Source organism: Mus musculus, chromosome 18 (assembly GCF_000001635.26).
Source record: "Mus musculus strain C57BL/6J chromosome 18, GRCm38.p6 C57BL/6J".
NCBI lineage: Eukaryota > Metazoa > Chordata > Mammalia > Rodentia > Muridae > Mus > Mus musculus.
In genome coordinates this window covers 22,690,911-22,705,095 of record NC_000084.6, presented here as the reverse complement: position 1 = coordinate 22,705,095, position 14,185 = coordinate 22,690,911, and the positions used below count along the sequence as shown (strand labels likewise).

The 14,185-nt window shown below is 38.6% G+C and overlaps 1 protein-coding gene across 13 annotated transcripts in view; it reads left to right on the top strand.

The window, feature by feature from the left end:
* Positions 1-11,944, top strand: part of Nol4 (nucleolar protein 4) — a 349,489-nt gene extending 337,545 nt beyond the window's left edge. For 7 of the 13 annotated variants that reach the window (NM_199024.3, NM_001347510.1, NM_001347509.1 and 4 more), the window contains one exon: positions 9,962-11,941. In NM_199024.3, coding sequence (NP_950189.2) covers positions 9,962-9,976 — 15 coding nt within the window. In that variant the 3' untranslated portion in view covers positions 9,977-11,941. Of the gene's footprint in view, positions 1-9,961 lie in introns of all 13 variants that reach the window. The other 6 variants (XM_030250501.1, XM_006525999.3, XM_030250503.1 and 3 more) reach the window with 2 other exon arrangements.
* Positions 11,945-14,185: the final 2,241 nt, after the last annotated feature.

The window sequence follows — 14,185 nt, the reverse complement described above, 5'->3', positions numbered from 1 at the left end:
AATACAGAAATACTTTTAATATTACTGTACAATTATAATATAGTTATTAATTGCTGATTTGATTGCCAGTTACTAATAATTTCAATTCTACAGGATTATAGCCTCAATAATTAACATGTGTCTTACCTCATTCTTTCTCAGTGTATCTATGTTGGTTATAGTTTGTCTAAGTTTACCAATCACTGTAGAACTATCAACTCTAATCACTATGGGATAAATATGTATGTTTAGGACATAGCAGTGATTCTCATCCTTCCTAATTCTCCAGCCCTTTAATACAGTTCCTCAGGTTGCAGTGACCCCCCCCCCAACATAAAATTATCTCATTGCTACTTCAGACCTGTAATTTTGCTGCTATTATGAATAATAATGTAAATATCTGATAGGTAGGGTATTGAATAAGCTATCCCTGTAAGGTCATGGCCTACAGGTTGAGAACCACTGGTATACCAAAATCTAAAATTATTCTTATTGTCATTAAAGATATAGAAGGAATACAACTCCTTCCATATTTTGTGTTTATAATAAATTAGATAATGATCTCAACATTTTAAAAGTGATTAGGACTACCAGCCCTTTAGAGGTGAACTATTTAATAATCTTTTAAATGTAACTGCTAGTATGTTTTTATCATTTGATTTGGCCATAGGTGTCCAGCCATTTCACTACCTACTTATGGTATGGGAAACAAGTTAAAGACCTCACAGAAACAGAGCCAAACAGTTGGAAGGAGAGAACTCATCTTGCCTGAAACTGACTGATATTGTAGAAATATTTAAATCCAGGCCTGGGGCTTCTATTCTATCTTGTTCATTGAGTTCCTGGATTAAAAACACACTCAGCCTTTATATTTACAGTAAGCCTTAAGCAGCTGCTTTCCCTCCATGCTGTTAGAATCTCCTTTCCTATCGGTTAACCCTGGGTGATTATGTACTATTTACTGTTTCATCTGGGCTGTTGTTAACTCCAATTGGGTTGCCCTCAGAGCCAAGCTTTCTTGACCCTTAACCAACGGCAGCTTCTCCTTCTCCTTCTCCTGTACCACCTTCTTCCCCTCAGGGTCCTCCTCTGACCCCAAGCCCATACAACCTAAACCTCATCTACATCTCTTCTGCCCAGCTATTGGCTGTTGACATCTTTATTTACCAATCAAAATCATCTTGTGGACAAGGGTCACAGAGGCTATTTGCAAACTCCAAGTCTCGGGGGCCTCCACTTAGCTTTACAATAGACAGTAACCGACAAAACCTCAGCAACTGAACTACAGTGCAGGAGCGTTCTGTCCTCAGAACTCAGACTCGACCCTTAGTTCTCACAGGGCCTGAGCCCACATGTCTGCAGCTGAATGGTACATCATTATCTCTGTGACTCACCAGGCCACAGCTTCTCTACTGGCTATGCTGAGGATCGAGACTGCTGACTGCAGTTCTTGAGATTTCCTAGCCTCCACGTTGCATGTAACAATCCTTGCTTTATTATGTAAGCATGAACACATGCATACACAGAGATACACATAGTGCATACGTACACATACATAACACACACACACACACACACACACACACACAACACAACCTCAGTTCTTAGACTACTTAATTCAAATAATTTCATTCTATTTTTCCTGCTTGATCAGTATAGCAAACAAAGGAAGCAATATTTGTTAATGGTTTACTGGTGAAGCTCAGAAAATATGATTAATTTGGTCAACCTAACATAGTAGGGAAGCTTACGCAAGAGAGCAGAAACCCATGCCTTCATTTCCTGACTTTAGTGCTGTCTGCTCATCTTTGCATTAAATGCGATTTCAGCGTTTTGAGGTGAATTACATACTGGGTTCAAATTCACCAGCTGGATTTTGCTACTGAAGTTGTCAGTGCTGTAACATAGGTAGAAGTGCCATTCTATCTACATTTTTAATTTAGTACTTTATTAATCATTGGATAATTTCATGAAATGTGTTTTGGTAATATTGACTCCCATGTCTCCACTAACTTCAACAAGATCTACCCCTACCTCTTAACCCCTCATATCTTCTTGTTCTATTTTCTTTTCCTAAGAAGTAAAATCACACCATGTCCATTTTTTGATGCCCATATATTCATGCATGAGGAGCCTGGTTCATAGTTTTAAATTGAATTTTTACTGAAGTTTAAAAATTTTAACTTAAAAAATTTTTTAAATGTCAATTTTGAGTATTATATTTAGATTGTTACCACCTCTTTCACTCTGCTTTTTAACTCATGTCCCTCCCCATTAACTGTCATAGCCATGACCCCTCCTTTAATTATTACTACTATGTTCTGACATACACAAACACACACATATATATAACCTGTTAAGTTCATTTAACATTGCTTATATGCATACAATTAGGGTTTAACCTCTAAGACTGGATAATCTTATCCAGAAGTCTTTTTAATGGGGAATACCAATTCTACCTCTCTCCATCAGCACTGGTCACTTATAATTTCTTTTTTTCTAACTTAGGGCTGGGACCTTGTATACTTGTCCCTGTCTATACTGGTACACCAGCTGGTATTGATATTACTTGATTATGCAGATTTCGTGGGTGCAACTTCCCCTGTCCTATCCAGAGACACAATCTAGCAAATAGTGTCCTGGTACTTAAGTTTTGGCCTCTTTTGCACAATGGTCTCTGAACTTTAGGTTGTGTTGTCCGTATATCAGTTGGGGTCCTACTTATAGGTTATTACCTTGAAAAGATGAGTTTCGATACAAAACTGAACTAAAGTCCAAGTAGATCAAGACAATGGGGGGAAATGTTGAAATGTCAGCTAAGAGTGCTTACCACTCTTGCAGAGGATCTGGGTTTCATTCCCATTCATTCTTAAAATCAGTATATTTAAACATAGAATTTAATTTAATATATGGCGTATCATATGAGCACATAGTAGCAAGGTCTCACTATGAGGCCCAATTTGGCCTTAAATGTTGAAACCTTCCTCAGATCCTCCAGATGACATATATCTGCCACCTAATTCAAAAGCATAGAATTTTTGTAAAGGCAAAAATTTCCTGGATAGTTTGGTATTTATAATTTCCACTGAAATTCAATATTAAGCATTCAAATTTTCCTCTATTATAGAGAAGATATAAGATCATGCTCTATAGGACACCAGAACCAATCAATAAATACTGTCTTAACTTGATGTTCATGCTTTGTAGGAAAGGAATTTGTTGATTAGAAAATGCCATTTCTATACTTCATCTTCCTTTTTCAATAATATATTAAACATGACTGTGGTGTGTATCTTAACTACTATGTCTTCTTGAGTATCCAATCTTAAATATGTTTCATACCTCACAGTGTAAAAACCCTATTCTTTGGTAATCTGGTGTTGATTAGTCCATATTTATTAAGTAGAGAATAGAAAATTTAATAATGTAAGGAATATTAAACTAATGGAAGCTCAATCAGAAGTGGCTTTGGTTATACTTATGTAATTGGATTGACAAAGATTTCTTTTAGACTGAGATGGCAGAAGAGGTACAAGTCCCACTGTAGTGTACTCTCTGAAAATTTCCTAATCAAGTCAAGTGCATTGAATGTAGAATGACACCAAGTCTTACAGGAAACTATACAAATCAGAGTTCTGGTGCTGGAGAGGTGTCTCAGGGGTGGAGAGTCTCACCATTGTGGCCACAGGTTTTATTCACAGCACCCATATCAAGTGTCTCTTAACCACCTGCAATTCTAGTTCCAGGGGATCCAACATCCTCTGGTCTCCCATGATTCTGCACATAAATGCATATAAGACAGATGTATATATGCATAAGATATTTTAAAAACCATAGTCATGCAAATAATTGAAAGAAAAGCTGTATTTGTAGTATCTACTGAAAATAAATAATATTCTGAATTTAAACAAAAATTTGGGGTGTTGATGACTGTGTCTGGAATAATGAGAAGTGGTTAATCAGAAAGAAATAATTATCTGATTCCATGTACCCCCCAGAATTACCTCCTATAAATTAATAAATGAAAACTTAATAAAATCACAAAGGGGAAATGACACCCGTGATTATAGCCAAAGAGAAAAAAAAATCATAGAACAAGAAATAGAAAAGAAAAACATGTTGGAAATAAATTAAAATTTAACAATCATATGAGGAAACATACCTCCAGCTTTCTAATAATGCATATTCATTCAAATATTGATCACCTAAGTAAATAACAACCACCAAGGAATCTTTCCCATGCTGTTTGCATTGGATTCAGAAGTTATCAATTATCCCTTGATAATTAGTGAATAATAAATTTGTGCAATATAACTAGGCTAGTATTTTAATGCCTATCTGTAAACAATGAAAAGTTAATAGACTCAATATTTTAGAGTTGTTTTGTTTTCTCAAGTTTATTACATTGTGTGTGTAGTCTCATGCATATGTGCATAGTATAACATAGATATGTAAGTTTGAGGACAACTTGTTTGTGTTCATTCACTTTTTTCACCTTGTAGGTAAGTTTTAGGGCACAAACTCAGGCTGTCATGTTTTGGAGCAAGCATCTTTACACACAGTTTTAAGTTGTAATATCAGTAGTAATTTATGATCATGGGGATGAACCTGAGCAGAAAAGTTGTAGCTTAACAGTGACACATTTTTTGTGTGTCAACTTTACAAGGGGTCAGTTGTGCTAGCTAGTTTTAAGTCAACTCGACACAAGCTAGAGTCATCAGACGGGAGCCTTAATTGAGAAAATGCTTCTATAAGATCACTCTGCATATAAACCTGTAGGTCTCTCTCTCTCTCTCTCTCTCTCTCTCTCTCTCTTCAAAATTAGTGATTGATGTGAGAGGGCACAGTCTATTAGTCTATTATGGGTTGGGCCACCCCTGGGCTGGTGGTTCTGGGTTCTCACCAATTAAATGAGCTTTATTCTTTAAAATTACATCAGAAATATAATCTGTGTAATGGGAATGGGCTTATGATTGTATGGGGGTGTGAAATTGGAGTGTGTTGGTATGGATTCCAGAAGGCAAGGAATATCTTAGGGTTCCTATTGTTGTTGCTGTTGCTGTTGCTATTGATGAAATACCTGAACCAAAGCAACTTGAGAAGGAAAGGCTTTACTAAGCTCATGCTTCCGTATCATCAAAGGAACTCAGGACAGGAACTCAAATCAGGGGCAGGAATCTGGATCCAAAAACTAATGTGGAGACCATGTAGGTGTGCTGCTTATTAACTTGGTCCTTATGACTTGCTCAGATCCATGCTCATGACTCTGCTTTCTTACACAACCCAGGGCCACCAGTCCAAGAATGGAACCACCCACACTGAGCTGGGTCCTCTCCTTACAACTGAGGTCCCTCCTCTCTAATGACTCTAGCTTGTGTCAAGTTGGCATAAAACCAGACTATAGGCATTGTCACCTAACTGTGTCTACCTTTCCCTTGAGACAGTCTCACTGTCTTGCAACTCACTACATAGGCTAAGCTGTCTGACCACAAATCCCCAGGAATCTACCTGTCTCCACCTCCCCAACACTGGGATTTCAGTTGTCCATTCCAATGCAGCTTTCTGTGGTATGTGTTAGGCTTTGAAACTCATGTCCTATTTCTCAAGTAGTAGACATTTACTGACAGAATCATCTCCCAGCAATCTCACTATATTTATTTTTCTTTATTTCATTTTATAAACGTGCGCGCGCGCGCACACACACACACACACACACACACACACACACATGGGTGGTTTGCCTGCATGCCTGTGTATGCACCACAGGTAGACCTGATATTTGTAGAGACCAGGAGAGATTGGATCCCCTATAACTGGAGTTAAGATGGTTGTGAGCCACTATGTTGGTGCTGGGAATTGAATCTAGGTCCTCAATAAGAGCAATCTGTTCACCTATGTCACTGTGATTTTTAACAATTAAAAGTAGTTAGCATGGTCTTCAAAAATATGATTCTTGCTGCTAAAGTATGTTTTAAAAATGGTGTCCTAGTACAGCAATGCCTGAGGAAAATTAACACTAAAATACTATTACAAAATGAAGCAGTTTAAAACAAGAAACAAAAGAGTACCATAAACTGGGAGCGAACAGTTAACTACTAGATTAATTTAAGAAATAAAAATGAATAATTATCAATGTGTACTTTCATTTAAATTCTAAAAATCATAAATGAACATTTATTTATAACTCAAATATACATCATATCTTAAAAATGAATCATGGCTCTAATATTGCTATATAAGACTTAACTTTCTAGAAAAATTATAGGTTAACATGACATATTCTTATGTTTTGATTCAACTTTTAAGAATTAGCATAAAGAATAAGTCCATATCACTTTGTTCAACACAATGACACTTAAGTGACTGTGACCTCATGAAGGTTTATGTTTGCCGTAGCTTTGTCAACTGAAACCATTTTTTCTTTAAGCATCTTTTTGGTCAATGTGTTTGGTCTTTCTGACTCACTGGCCTGACTCATCTATAACCATGATCCCAGTGGTTTTGTCTTCAAAAATAATTTTCTAGACTTCATTAATTTGTACATCTTCATCAACTTTGAACTCTTACTTTGTAATGCATCCTAGTTATACAATAGTTGTTTTTTGAGTTAAGCTGAATCAGTCAGACATAGCATTGAATCATTGAGGCAGAAATGAAGGAGAGGTGGTGATGCTGGACGAGGGCAGTATGAGTGCTCACTGGACGAGGGCTGTGTGAGTGCTCACTGGACAAGGGCTGTGTGAGTGCTCACTGGACAAGGGCTGTGTGACTGCTCACTGGATGAGGACTGTGTGAGTGCTCACTGGATGAGGGCTATGTGAGTCCTCACTGGATGAGGACCGTGTAAATGCTCACTGAATAAGTATATATGACACACTTTTTCCTCACTCCCCCCTGTAACATTAAGGATGTTAGTAGCAAGCACTTAGCAAAAGACTTTTTTTTTATTTGTTGGAGGGTGGGGTGGCTAATGAAGGTGAAGATATCACACAGGTATCCCGAAATTACATATGCCAATAAATTTTTAACAAAACTGTATCTTCTCTAGGTTAAGATGTTTAGACTTTTAACCCAGGTGAGGCCTAGTGGTTTATGCTTGTAATTCTCAGCCTTTGGGAGGTAGAGGAAAGAGGATCAGAACTTTAAAGTCATCCTTTGCTATATAGTAAGATCAAGGCTACCCTTGGCTTTGTGAGACTATCTCAAAAAGAAAGAGAGAACGAGAGAAAGAGAGAAAGGAAAGAGAGAGAGAGAGAGAGAGAGAGAGAAAGAAAGATGAGAGGAAGAAAGGAAGGAAGGAAGGAAGGAAGAAAGAAAGAAAGGAAGGAAGGAACAAGGAAGGAAGGAAGGAAGGAAGGAAGAAAGAAAGAAAAGTAATTACAAAACTGCAACAATCAAATTTATTTTAAAAAGAAGGTTTTCAAGTCATAAGCACAGGCTGAGTAAGTGTTAAACTGTAACATTTAAGTGAGGTTCCTTCACACCAAGACAACTAGAGCCCCTGCTTAACCTTGCCTCAATTCCAGTTCAGGATTCAGAAATCAAGCTTTAAGAAAAATCAACCAAAGCATTCCAACTCTAGTAAACTGGTATGGTCTGGCATAGACTAGAAACATCTCTACACCATTGAGAGAAGGATCCTTCCAACTTCTTTTCTACTTTTAACATTTTTATATGAGTACTTGACTTCTTGACTGTAAAGTAAAACCAGGTCAGAAGAGTGTCCAACTGCAGCCCTGAACATTTGTTATGCCACTATGCTGATTTGGGTGAGAGAGGAGATGGCAAGGAGGTAGGAGGAGTAGAGGGAGGGGAAACTATAATCAAGATAAATTGTATGAAAAGTAAATCTGTTTCGATGAAAGGCAGAAATCCACTCAGAACTTTGCAGACAGAGCCGACACTGTTAATCGTTTGTTTGAGCTCAGATTCGGTGACTCCTTTCTGCAAATGTGACAACCCACGCCTCTCTCTGCTTGTCATGTCGATAATATGAGTTTGTAAATAGCAGACCAAATGGAAGATAAACCCTGCCTGAAAAATCAAAGCTTGGAAAGGCCATGACAGCAGTAGAAGTATGTTGCTCTCAGATGTCAGAGTTCTTTGTGCAGATCTTGTGTCTGCTCTAATTAAATTTCAAGTGAAGCTCTTTCTCTCTCAGGAGACCTCTGCCTCCTTCAGGGATGATGGCAGAGTGGTTGGGTATCGACCTGTCCCCCTCATGCCCTGGGAAGAACTAGTAGGAAATTGGCATCTTTTAATTTAGCTCACAAAAGGAATGTCCTTGTCTGAGTACTTACCCATGTCTAGGATCTGTTAAAAAGCTTTAAGGTTGCAGAATCATTGCAGTTTGGGTACTTGACTGTTGTGATATGCTTAGCAATTCTGTATACTTCTAAATTTAGGAATTCTCTCCAAATTTTGTAAATGTTAATAAATGATTGCTGAATTATAAAAGCAAGCATTTAACTATAGAAACTTGATATGAAGTATTTTCTCAGTGCTAATGTCTGAATTCCGGATTTTAAACAACCTCGTATAATGTTTCATTATAAATGACTGAATGTTGTGTAAAATGAGAACCACGAGACTTGGTTTAAATGTACAAGGAAATACTAGAGACTTCTGACTGAGTTTTATGCAAATACAGATGTAGCTTAGTGACATAAAGCAGGGCTGCCAACATTGAGTTTCTTTGTAGGGTTAGTGCAAAAACAGCTTCCTCACTTCCTCTCAAAGAAGAATTGAGTCTAACCTGTTGTAAAACTAATCCACCTTGATATAATGATTAAAAAGGTCTCAACCAATTCCTCAAAAGAAAGAAAACAAACGGAATGGAGGGAGAAAGGGAGGAAGGGAGGTGGTAAAGGAAGGAAGGAGAGAAGGAGGGAGGGCATAGAGGGAGGGGGTAAAAGAAAAGCTTAACCCAAGTCTTTAAGTTGTACTGTGAACTTTGTCCACTCTAAACATTGTATAGAAGGCCCTCAGCTAACAACATCTACATTTCTTAAGGGGTTGTCATGGTTTCTTTACATGTTGCTGTAGTATTATGCTGACAGAGTCTCTTGGAGGAGAAGGGTTTTTTTTTTCTACTCACAGTTTCAAATTACTGTTCATCTTCATTGACAGTTCAAGGCAGAACAATTTGAAGCATCTACTCAGATCCTCAGTCAAGTAGCAGAGATGTAGGAACCACTGTGTGCATGCGTATACTCATCTGTCTCCATTCTTACACAGTCCAGAGCCCTGCCCATGAAGTGTTCCTCCTCCCTCAGCAATCAAGATAGAGCTCTACATACTTACCCAAACATGGGCCAGCCTGCTCTAAACAGTCCCTTATTGAGACTTCCTTCCTAGATATTTCTTGATTGTGACAAGTGGACAAAGTATCTACACAAGCCCTGCATAACAGCAAGCCAGTCAAATGTTAACATGGAGAGAAGTACTCACACAGCCCTACCCATGGCTGAGAAACTCCTGATACCACTGCATCTCCATAGGTCCAAGCTCCCATAGATAGTTTAATGCCCATGCCCATGTCCGCAGCACTAATAGCAATCAGTGGGCCTTTAAAAAGAGAAATAAAGTTGGGAGGGAGACTTTGTTAATGAATGCAGCAAATAGAAATATTTGCAATTCATCATCTTAATACTGGTACACTGCAGCTTCTGCACCATGTGGGAGACAGACTCAAATTGAACTCTTCTAACAGACGGTGTTCAGGTGTTCAAAGGATTCGAGTCTTCCCTATAACACGGAAGGATGGCTGGAAACTGTCCAAGATACCTGAAAAAAAAATCCTCAAGTCATATCACACTAGTCATTAGTCTTTCAGAGCACAGATGCATATTCGATTATAGAGGCCACGAGTTTCTCATGAAAGCATTCTTGAATAAATGCAATCTTAATTTGATGGGCACTCACCTGTGAGATCTTAGAACAAATACTATTCCTGTCTTATTTTGTGATTCTTTTTGTCTAGGACCCACAGATCTGAGCATGAAGAGGCAGCTGGCAACTGGCTCGGGATCGTCCAGCAGCTCAACCTCCAGACCTCAGCTCAGTCCGACGGAAATCAATGCCGTGAGACAGCTTGTCGCCGGTTATCGAGAATCGGCTGCATTTTTATTGCGTTCCGCAGATGAACTGGAAAATCTCATTTTACAACAGAACTGAGGCAAACGATGTCTGTACTCACTGGGTTCTAAATTTGCAGTTTCCACTAATGACACTTGATTTTCCAGCAGAGATACTCCTAGGCTTGCTGCACAACCTTTTGAGGGAAGCATTTCCATCATGCCAGGCTGTCCTTGCTCCATACCCTGGTGTGTTAAGGAACTTCACAGGAACTCTGACCTTGAAGTACTTGAGATGCTCAAATGTGCCCAGCCTGTTGCTTTATGTTTTAGTGTGTCAGCATAAATATCATAAGCAGATTTTTAAAAGCCTGGATATTCTTAATTCAAGGATAAAAATGAAGAAGCTTGTGGTATATATACATATATATATAAAGCTCAAGATCCAACTGAAATATTAGTGGAATTTTCTACTGACTCATTGGACTGAAAGATGAAGTATCTGGGGAAATAAAAAGCCAAATTTCTTGTTGCTACAGGATATGACAACAATGAAAAGGATCTTGTATTTTAAAAGAAAAAATGTAATTTTTATAAAAAGAAAACTTGTTTTTCATTCAGAATGGTCATTTTTACTTTGGTAACTTTTTCATAGGTCCTAAAAGAAAACTGTTTTTTGAGAAACTATTGTTAAGTACCCTTCCTGCATCCCTTTTGCCTTCTCCTCTTTCCAAATTCTTTCTACAAAAGAAAAATAACAACCCTCAATGCTGGAAAACCCTTTGCCTACTTTCTGTAAGTCAACTCATCAGGAACTACTTCCAAGAGATGCCTCCATTTCCAGTCTCAAAACACCCACGCCACACGGCAGCTTACCACAGAAGTTTTCATCCCAGAATTTTCTAAAAGTTATAAAAAAGACCATGTTGAAAACAAAACAAAACCCAGCCCCTTGCGCGTGCTTTCCTCAGAGCTGCTCGCCCCTGGTTGTGCTACCAAGCAACCCTCCAGAGCAGCGACTGGGTGTAGATGACTGAATGTTACTGAGGTTGCAAGTGACAATCTTAAACTTTGCACTCTTGTATGTATTTCTCATTTCTTTTGGAAATAGTTTCCAGGAAAGGCTGTTATGTCTCCTGCTATGATTTGTATCATTTAAGCTTCTGTTCTTGTTTTAAATTGAGAGCTCTCAGCCGATCGAGCTGGATCTTAACAACGAACTCTCCCCTCCTGTCTCCCAGGCTCTGCCATTTTCTCTATTTCTAGTGTTAGACACACTCTGAGTGGTATTTTCTGTGCACTGAAGCAGCCTATTTTTAAAATATTTAAGGAGAAGTACCTTAGCTCATGCTTGTACTAGTTCCCTTTCTGTTGTTTAGCTTCGGTTGAATTACAAATTCTTTGTGCATTCTTGACTTTGCCTTATTTTATGTAAAATCTCTGTCATTCGGGTTTTGACAATGAGTTGAAGGCATTAGTGGCATTCCTTACTCCTTACATCTAGTTTTTCAAGTACTGACTGTGATTGTGACCAGGTAATGTGCACTTTTTCTTGTAACTGTGGACATTGCTATGCTTTTTTCTTCTAGTGTTTCTAGAACTATTGTTCCTTACAGTTACGTAAATAAAAAAAAACAAAAACAAACAAACAAACAAACAAAAACAAAAAAAATTTGTGATACTGTTGGTGACTATAATGTGAAAATCTTATTGAAATATGAGTATTTTGGAAATACATAGATGCACAAACATCTTTTAAAGGTGTGAATTTAGAGTTTGCTTATTTAAGGAAAATTTAAAATTTTGAGGGCTGGTATAATTTTTCTCTGTTTTGTTTGGTTTAATAAACAGATTTCTGTGTTAAAGAAATGATTCTGAAAACTTCTAAACTTTGTTTTGTTTTTTGTGGTACTAGGGGTCAAACCACGGTGCAGGCCTGGCAGTGCACGCCATCAGTCAAGTACTCTAACCAAGGCATGCACCTCTAGCTGCTTATAAATTTTAGTACTTAAGTTCTATCAGTTTCTGTTTAAAATATGAAGTGCAGTCTTGTGACAGTGTTTGAAAAAAAATAATCTTCTAACTTCCCCCTAAATATCCCATTTTGGCATTCTGAGACTGCACTCTGAAAAGTGAAGAGGATCCGCCAGTCCAGGTTACTACAAAGATTGTTTACATCTACTCAAAAGATAGATGTTCTTTTTAGCTTTATTGCTCATTTTTTTTCAAGTATGACTTGGCTTTCATAAGCCTTCTCGACTGCCCCATGTCTCCAGGGCTTAGGTAAGTGGCTGAGTGTGTAAAGTGTTTGTTCTGCAAGTATGAGGACATAAGTCAGATCCCTAACACCACACACAAAACCAGGTATGGCCACAAATGCCAATAATCCTATTGCCTCGTGCACTGGCCAGCCAAGCTAGCCAATCAGTTATCTCCAGGTTTAGTTAGAGGTCCTGTCTCAAAGGCATAAGGTGGTGAGTAACTGAGGAAGGCATCCAGCAATGACCTGTGACATCATAGGATGTAAAGCGTGTGACCTGGATCCTTGTTCAGAAATCAGCACTCGGCTTGTGTTTGGTATAAACACGAAACCTTCTCCATAAGGACCATGATATGCAGCAGCAGATGCTGTCTGAATGCTAGTAAGTCACACTTAGTTTTGTCTGACTTATCTGCCATTCTCACTCCATGGCTGCTCACAGAGGACCCAGATCCTCAGTGTCTTCTGCATGAAGAGACACTATGTTCCCCTCATTTCCTCAAGGAGGTGGAAATGAAAAGCATTCTTCTTTCCCCCTTGACTGTGATTTGCACCTGTAAATCAGCCTGTCCTTATTTGGGGAAAATGATTCAACAGATACAAGTACACAACTGATGAGCTGGGTTTGATCCACGGAACACACACAGCGTAGAGGGAGAACCTGAAAGTTGTCCTTTGATTTCCACATATGTGCTGTACACACACACACACACACACACACACACACACACACACACACCAAAAACCCAACTTGAACACACTTAGTGAGAAAGCATACCTTGAAATAGCTATGGAGAGCACCCAAGCAAAAGCAGCAGTCACCAAATCTTAAATTGTATAGCTGAACTACGCACATGGGTAGATCCAGCTTCAGACCTAGTGGTGGCCAGCATGCACTAGGTTCTTGCACAGGGGGGTATCCCCTGCCTTAGACTTCTCACAATGACCCTGGGAGCTTGACACAGTCTATCCCCATTTTGTATAATAGTCCAAAAATGCAGTAGGCTCGCTAAGAGCACAACACTAGAACTGAAGCCAGCATTTGACCCAGTCACTCCTGAAGATGGCCATCTCAGTGGATGGCTATGCTGTCTCCCCTGCTACTACCTACTACTAAATAATCCCATTTCACCTTGAACTTTAGAACCAGGTGGCCACATTTAAATATTAAGATTTATTCTTATACATAAATTATAGGTATTCATTAAATGATTTGATGAAACACTTGTGTAGTTGTTGAATTTCCTTCAAGTGATAAACGGCATATATATATATTTTAAAAAGCTGCAGTACACTGATGGCTGGACAGATGATTCAGATATGAAGAGCACTAGTTTGTTGCTCTTTCAGAGGACCTGGGTTCAATTCCTAGCACTCACATTATTGCTGGCAACCATGTTACTCCAAGCCCTGTGGATCTAATGTCTTATTCTCTGTGGTCTGCAGGCATGCACCTGGTTCCAGAAATACAGTGAGGCAAAACACCCAAGCATATAAAATCTATCTATCTATCATCTACCTACCTACATATTTACTTGCTATCGTACTGTAGATTACTGTCTTTGAGCAGGTGAAGGCAGGCACAAGATAAGGCGGGAGCCTGTGACTGAGCAGTGGGAAAGGAAGGCAGGCTGGGAATTCTGGGGTATTTTAGAGTACAGAGGAACAGAAAGATAGGAGAAACAGGAGAAAAGGAAGGAAGATGGAGGAAGAGAAAGATGACCCAGATTCCAAGTGGCTTTAAATAGCCACAGGTAGCTATGAATATCTTTTTTTCTCTTTCTTTAAAATTAGATATTTTCTTTATTTACATTTCAAATGTTATCCCCTTTCCTAGTTTCCCTTCTGAAAATCTCCTATCCCCTCTCCC